Below are 7,880 nucleotides of genomic sequence, written 5' to 3' on the forward strand. Positions count from 1 at the left end.
AGAGGCAGACTTGAAAAGGTTCAAAGAGCAGAGGATGTTGAGGCACGGGGAGAAGAGCGCCTCTAAAATATTACAGTGAAAAACGGGCTGAAGCCCCAGAGTTGCTATTTAAAAAGGCTATGTGTTGACTCTGCAGCCCTTTCCAGAGAGCCACTCATTACGGTTCATTATACTAATTATAACACTTAACATCTTTTCAAAATGCTTCCCTTCACAAAAGGCTTTCAAGTTTATTATTTTGATCCTAAAAACAACTTTAGAACATAGACAGGAGAGACATTGCCCACCTATCTTACAGATGGGAACATGAGGTTTACAAAGTTTCAAACCAAGTAAGGCCATTGGCCAGGGCTGGAACTCGTCCTTCAGAGACACTGTACACATAGTAGGAAACCTTGTGTGTTAAAAAAAAGTAAGGCCATCTGGGTGTGTCTTAGATTATCTTTTAGGATGCCCTTGTGTGGCCTTTGGCTGGGCGGTGGCGGTGGCACACGCCTTTAACCCCAGCACTCGGGAGGCAGAGACAGGTGGATCTCTGTGAGTTCGAGGCCAGCCTGGTCCACAGAGCGAGTTCCAGGACAGGCTCTAAAGCTACAGACAAACCCTGTCTCGGAACACCCCCCGCCCCCCCCCCCAAAAGACATACGGGCTTTGTGGAAATGCTGGTAAAACGTTTCATTCCAACTTAGCATTGGGAGAAAATCCACTTGCTCTGGTGTGGAGGCTCAAGGAGTCCCCGAAGAGCTGTGCTGTATATATCAATGACATCCACAGTCCCCAGCCTGGAAGACAGGGCTCCGGAATCTCAAGTGCTTTGCAAACTTAACACTGGTTATATCCTAAATGAAGCCTCTGGGAAGAGGCAAGCCATCGCTTCGCCTAGGCCGCCCACCCACAAGGAGAAGCCAAAGCAGAGAGTCTTGCCTGAAGAGCGTTTTCTTACTGCCAGCCTCCCAAACCACACTGTGCTATTCACAAAGGTGACACTCTGGGGCTGACACAGAAGACTCACTGTCAAAAGGCTGCTGGAGAGGCAGCCTTACCACAGGCCTTAAGGAGTCTCATCACTGCCTGCCAAAGCTGGAGGGTAAGGAGGCCAAGAGCAAAGTTTACCTACATGTCCTTGCAATGGAGCAGGGCAACAGATGCAGGTGCCTGGGTGCAACCAGCTACAGCGGCCCCAACAGCTTCATGCCAACAGCCTAGCTCGCTACAAGCTCAGGGCCACTGCAACAACCCCCTCCTGAGAGCCTACACTTGCCTGCAAAAGCCAAGCCAGTTCCCTTTAGGTGTAGACCAGATAGTCTGAAAGTGTTAAATTCACTCCCAAAGCTGCAAGAGCGCCCTCTGGTGGCTGGAGAGCAGGCCCTCCCCCTTCTTACAAGCAGTCAAAATCCAAGAGAGCTCCTACCTACAACAAGCAGGACTAACTATGGGAACCCAAGTGCTCCAGGGCTGCAATTAGGGGCATACCCCCCTCCAGCTGGGGGACAATGGAGACCACGCCCTACAAAGATAGCAAGAAAACAGGCGTAGACCGCGTCCTGAGTCCCAGACACTGAGGCAGAATAAAGCCGCCGCCCCCCCCCCCCCCCCCCCCCCCCCCCCCCCCCCCGGAGAGCAATCCAGGATCAGCCCACCTCTCGCCCTGCACATCAGAAGCACAAGCCTAGAATTAAAAGGTGCATTCTCTTTTGGGCTCTCTGGAGAGGCGAAGGGACAGAAAAAGTCATTCCAACAGGAGGTCTGAAGTTGCCTGCAAAGGCCAAGAATCTTGAGACTTGGCCAATCTATAATGGTCTGTTTGTCTTTGAAGTATTGAAAAAGAGAAAGTGCTCCGGAGGGGCTGGCCCTCCCACACTTCCCTATCAGCACTAAACAACAAGCCATCAACAGAGGTCTGACCCTGGGGCTCCAAAACATTTTAAAGCTGCGTGAATGGCCCAGCAGACTCTAAGGCAAAGGCTCCTTCGCGTGAGGAAGTCACAAGGCTTTCCCCAAGTTAGTTAGAAGTCTTCCTTGCTGGGAAATACCTAATTCTACAAAGGGAACCACCAACTAGGTGGCTAGGCCAATCGCTAGCTCTTATCTTAACAGAAAAGTTCAAAAGATCCCACTTACCCCTTCGCGGGTACACACGTTATTTTCCGTGTCTCCACAACCCCGCTGCCCCGCCCCCAGCCAGTGATTCCACTTTGATGACCAGCGGTCAGATGACCCCTCCCCAAACTGGCGCTCGGTGGGTCTACTGACTCACGGGCATCAAAAGCTACTATATTCGTATTTTCTTTCTCTTTTCCTCTCTTTCCCTCCCAGTAGTCCGGGATAATAAGTAACCACCTTAATAAATACTGCTTTCCACTGTTTGAAGTTAGCACTGGAAGGCTACAGGTACTCAGCTGTGCGTACATTGCCCCCCCCACACACACACAAAACACGAGATCAAAGGGTTTCTACTAGCCAGAAGTCCTAGCTCTCAACCAACCTTTACCAGCTTCCAAAGCCTATCTACCCGCCCACCTACCTTAACTGAAAACATTTGCAAAGCTCATCCTCCAAGCCCTGGCCCCACCGCCCTACCCCGCCCCGCCCCGCCCCGCCCCCCCAGCCAAAAGCCTTACCTGAATGCATTCTCAACCGTTTCCGTGGACCGCACACTCGCTGTGGCCCGCAGAGTTTTGCTGGACAAGCCAACCACGGTGGGCGAAAGTTTGCACTTCAAGTCAGCACAAGTCCACTCCTCTTCTTCGTTCAAGGTGGGGAGGTAGCCGCACAGGACCTTAAGGCTCCCCAGTCCCCCATTGCTCATGTAAGCTGTGTTCTCTCCCCCACTCCTCACATATTCGAGGTATATGTCCGAAGTCAAAAACATCTGGTAGGCATTTTCCTCCATCACAGCCTGGACCTCAGTCTGTGCCTGGTCAAACATGACGGAGTCGATCTGTTGCTTCTTGATGCCATCCCGGATGTAGGTCTTGGTGGCAGGTTTCAGCTGCTTGGAGACAATGCTGTTGTTTTCAATGTACCTCTTATAGATTGCTTTGGCTACTCGCAGAGTTTTGGTATCCTTCAAGTTCATCTGCCTGAATCCATTGCAGGCAAACCAGAAGTCCAGGGTATCCACACATTTCTCCCTCTCCAGGAAAGTCCGGAAGAGGTAAGCACCATCCTGGTCACCCAACAAGGAGTGCAAGGACTTGGTCCACCTGGTCAGAGGGGAATCAGGGGAGGCCCGCCCCTCGGGCTCCCCCAGCCCATCTTCATTCCGCCTAGCATTAGAGGAGACAGGCATAGGTTTGGTGGACTGGCCCTTGCCCACACTGGGCTGGCACGGTGGGGTCTCCCCTTCTTCTCCCGGAACCGGGGGCCTCGGAGCATCCTCACGGAAGCTGCTGCTGGGATCTGGAAGGAGAGTCACTAACACAGCACTATTCATGGTGAGGAAAAGCCTCTCACTGAGTTTAGGTTTTGTTTTGTTTTTTTCCTCCTCCTCTTTCTTCTTCCAGTTCCTCTCGGCAACCGGCTTGGTCTCTCTCAAGTCAGCAGGGGCTCATCTGAGCCTCGTCTCTGGAAAGAAAAGGAAGGGAGGGGGAGGTGGGAGAGAGAAAAGGGTATTGATCTAATCAAAACCAGATCTACCCAACATCAAAGCAAGAAAGTAAACAGGCTTTTCAACTCCTCAAATTCAAATCAAGCAACCCAGCTATCCGCGAAGGGCTCATCTCAAGTATCCGACGCAGCTTTTTCAAAGGCGAAATCTGAGCTCCCCACACACTTTTTTTCCGGGGAGGGGTGAAGAATGAGAGGGGAAGGTGAGGCAAAAACAGAGGGACGCGGGAGGTATAAAACACAACCTTCCCCACAACCGCGGGTCCCAGAGACACTCAGGGTAGCCCAGCTGGACCCCCTCCCACAACCCGGCTGAGTGCAGGTGAAACCAATTTCTGTAAAACTTCCCCACTCTGTTCTGCATAGATAACTCAAGCTCTCAAAGTGCCCTTCCCCGGCATCTGGTTCCCATTCCCCCCACCACCTCCTCCCTCTGCGCTCCCTCGTCCCACTTCTTACAGAAGATCCTCGCCCAAAAAAAAAAAAAAGAAGAAAAAAGCCCGCCCAGCATCGGCGGAAAGGGGCTCAGGGACTCCTGAATTCAGCACGCACCCCCAGATTCTTGATGAAAATGTTGCCTGTACTCAAGACTCTCCACCAAGAACGTGGTTCAGTCTACAACCCTTGTCTTCTACGCTTCCCCAAAGCAGAAACCAGTTCACTATGTAAGAGGCTTTGATCTTCAAACTTTGAAAGAGAAAAGAGAAACCTCGAGACCCGCCGCCCCCGGCTCCCCCAATCCACCTCCTGGAGCCGCGAACCCAACAAAACCGGATCAGAAGGCGTCTCACGCTACTACAGCCAGTGCCAAGAATCCCAAACTCCACTGATCCCAAGCCATTCTTTCTCCAAAAGAAAAGAAGTCTTATCTAACCAATAAACAAGCTGCTTTCTCTCTAGCCAGTGAAGGATCAAACTAGGAAGGGCAGGGGCGGGTGGGGAACCGGGAGGAACGCCGGGCCAGCTGCTCGAGACCCCGGGCCTGGGTTGATGCACCCCGCCCCAGTTCTGGACCTCCGGCCGCCAGGCTGAGCACAAACCCGCGAAGTGGCGGGGCCGCGGGTAACGCCGGGCACCCGGGCGCAGAGGAGGTGGTGAGACGCCGTTACCTGGAAGATGAAGGCCGCCAAGGCCGGGCTCTCATCTCCTCTGAGTCCCTCCGGTCCCGTCCCTCCCCGGCCCAACTGCAAACGAACGCCTCCAGTGTCCCGGTGCGCAGTTCACCAGGAGCGAGGCCGGGGACCAGAGAGCCCAGATGGGGGGTCACTCCCAGGCGTCAAGCCTCGCAGAGGTTCCAGTAGAAAAGGCACGGAAAACAGCCGCCTAGTCCAGAAATGGCGACGCGCGGAGTCTCGGCCTCTCCGCAAAAGGGGCGGCGAGGAGGAACGCGGGGGGCGCGAGCGCCCCGGACTCCGGCCGGTCCAGCGCTCAGACTGAGCCTCCACCAGCGCTCTGGGCACCTAAGCGCGGACCCGCGGTTGGGAGGGGGAGACGAGAGAGGAAAGAAGTGGGAGGGGGCGGGGAGGGCAAGAGGGGGCGCCGCTACCCTTTCATCCCACCTTCCAAAGGCACTCGCGTGCAGACGCACACCCCGACTCATCCACACCCACGGCGACTCGACCCCCGAGGGCGAGATGTCCGTCTCCGCCTCAGACCCCGACGCCACTTGGAGAAGTCTCCCTGACCGGCCCCCCGACACCCCGGGCCCCGCGTTGGGGAGGGGGACTCCGACGCATCGTGCGCTGGGCCGCCCGGCCAAACCCCCCGGAGCGCTGGGCGCCGAGCCCGCAGCTTCCCCTCCGCGCCGGCCCGGAGCGCGCCCCGAAATAGCCGGCTTGCCAACTTCAAAGCGCCGCCCCGCACATCAAAGCGCGCGGGCCGCCCGACCGCCGCGGCCTCCGCACTCACCATTGATCCGCTGGCGCACTCCTCGTCGAGACCTCGCAGGCGCCGCGGGCAGGGCCCCGGCCCGGGTCCCCCGCTGGACTCGCAGAGGCAGCCCCGGGCCCCCCCCGGACCCGCCCGGGCAAGGGGAACATGGGGAATCTCGCGGAGGCGGAGGAGGGGGTGCGCAGAAAACAACGATCCCGAGGCGAGAGCAAGCTCCGCACCGGGGAGGGGAGCGTGCGCCCCGCTGCCCCTTTTATGCAAAAGATCCGAGTGGGCCTCCGCCCCCGCCGCGGCCGCCCCTCGGCCCCTCCGGCCCCCGCCCGGCCGGCTTTCAACCCAGGTCCTGTTTCCAGCAGTCACTAGGCGCACCAAATGTCCTCCGGGCGCTTCCAACAAAAACTGCGCTGTGGATTTAACTGTGCACTTCAAAGGCGCGAGCCGAGCGCACGGTCCTGGAAGGGAGGTACGCGAGCCGCACCCGGGCCAGCCCAGCACGCTCCTGCGCCCCTCTGGGGGCCATGCAGCCCGCACACCCCTTTGCTACCCACGACTTGCACCCTCCTGCCCCCTTCCGTGGCCCCGTACCCCGCTGCCAGCCGCCCCCAGCCGCCCCGAGCTTTCTTGCAAGCAGCTGCTCCGGGACAGAACCTCCGACCCCACCTTTTACAGCTGAGCTCTCCGTTCGGGAGGCGGGCGCCTTGGCCTCCGGGTGGCCCCGGAATCCATCGCGATCGGGGGCTTATTTTTAATTTCCCCGTTCTTGGGCCGTTACTGAGTTGCCAGGACCTTATCAAAGCACAGCCGGCTCCAGCCGACTCCCCCGGGCCGGGCTCAGGGAGCCAGTGATCCCGCCGCGCCAATCACAGCGGCGCTCGGCCGGCCCGCGCCGCCCTCCTTAAAGGGACAGCGCGAGCCCGCTCTGCCCCGCCCCGCCCCGGCCCCGGTCGCACACTCCGCTCCCGCGTTAACCCTTCCACAGTCCTTGTCCGCCCCCCGCCGGCTCCCGGCGGCCCCGGGGCTCTCTCGGCCAGAGTTCTGATTTCATCTTTCAAGTTCTCCGGCCTCTACGCTCATGCCTCCTCCCCCTGCCTGCCCTGGAGCTCTCAAGCTATGGAATGCCAGTTCCTTGTAGCTCTCTGGCCATCGCAAGAACTGCAAGCAAGCAGAGCGTGCCCACCCCCCATCATCAAATACTTTCCTACCTTTATTCAAGTTTCCCTGGAAATTTGGATTGGGAGGGCCTTCTGGAAGGAACTGTAGCCCTAGGATCCGCTGGCCAAGTGTCTTAGGGCATACTCTGGCTGGGACCCATAAGGCATGGCACATGTTTGCGTGTGTGTGCGCGCGCGGGCGTGCGTTTGTGTGTGTGTGTGTGTGTGTGTGTGCGTGCGCGCGCGCGCGCGCGCGTGCCCTCTTGTGTTCCAGCATCTGAGTTAATATAGGAACAGTTTGCGGTCGTGTTTGTGTGAAGGTGGGGAGACCTGCTTTGTAGTCGGAGAACACCCATCAGTTTCCCAGTTTGCAACCTTGCATGGCAGTTAGAGCCTTCCTTGTACACACATTGACGTCTCAACAAATTCGTGCCCAATATGCTCTTCCAAAAAGGCTGCCACCATCCCATATGTTACATATTAAACGGCCGTGGAGTGCCTCCCACACACACATGCAATGTTAAAGTATAAAAATTCACCCCATTGTCACCTTTGGATTCCTTCCCATCTTCTCCCCAAAATGTTTATAAGGCAGAGCCCTTAAAAATATGTCATAAGTCCAGAGCATTTATTTACGTATCTATTGTAGAATGTTTCCTCATGGGTGAGCTAATGATCTTTTCATCCTATGGGGGGAAATAGAGGTGAGGATGTAGCCTGGTATAGCTATTACTTTGAATGCACACAACTCTGAAAGCCCTGGGTTCCACCCCTGCCCCCTCCCACCCCACACCAAGTAAACCAGAGTTGATGACAACTGGCTGTCACCCCAAAGATAGAACCAACAGAATGAGAATCCCAAGACCAACATAGTAAATTTGAAGCCAGCCTGGGCTATTTAAGACTGTCTCAAAACAACAGCGCTAACAAAGTAACAACAGCAAAAACCACAGAAAAGTAATGCAAAAAGAGGAAAGAGGCGAAAGCCAGGGCCCTGGCCCTGGCCCTACCCTGCTGTGCAGGGGTTTTTGCTTGCAAACCACTCATTTTGTCTGTCCTGTTAACTTAAAAATGAATGAAGGATAATCACTCGGCTTTGGGAACTTTGAAATAGGTGAGAAACATGACTGTCTAAAGGGAAAGAGTAAGTGCCACCCAGGTTCTACTGGAGAAGAACTGGGGCTGTGGCAAGGGACAAAAGAACCCCCAGGGCTCAAGCCTCCAAAGTCA

General features: G+C 56.1%; 1 protein-coding gene across 7 annotated transcripts in view; it reads right to left on the reverse strand.

The window, feature by feature from the left end:
* Nucleotides 1-6,821, reverse strand: part of Axin2 (axin 2) — a 30,702-nt gene extending 23,881 nt beyond the window's left edge. For 2 of the 7 annotated variants that reach the window (XM_041636040.1, XM_041636034.1), the window contains exons 1-2: nucleotides 5,518-5,790; nucleotides 2,622-3,567 (exon numbers count right to left, since the gene is read on the reverse strand). In XM_041636040.1, coding sequence (XP_041491974.1) covers nucleotides 2,622-3,436 — 815 coding nt within the window. In that variant the 5' untranslated portion in view covers nucleotides 3,437-3,567; nucleotides 5,518-5,790. Of the gene's footprint in view, nucleotides 1-2,621; nucleotides 3,568-4,353; nucleotides 4,403-4,718; nucleotides 4,807-5,168; nucleotides 5,393-5,517; nucleotides 5,791-6,159; nucleotides 6,296-6,701 lie in introns of those variants that run through there. The other 5 variants (XM_041636038.1, XM_041636035.1, XM_041636036.1 and 2 more) reach the window with 5 other exon arrangements.
* Nucleotides 6,822-7,880: the final 1,059 nt, after the last annotated feature.

The sequence above is a fragment of the Microtus oregoni genome, unplaced genomic scaffold, assembly GCF_018167655.1.
Source record: "Microtus oregoni isolate MIOR12 unplaced genomic scaffold, Mior012 000048F_ref0000485, whole genome shotgun sequence".
Lineage (NCBI taxonomy): Eukaryota > Metazoa > Chordata > Mammalia > Rodentia > Cricetidae > Microtus > Microtus oregoni.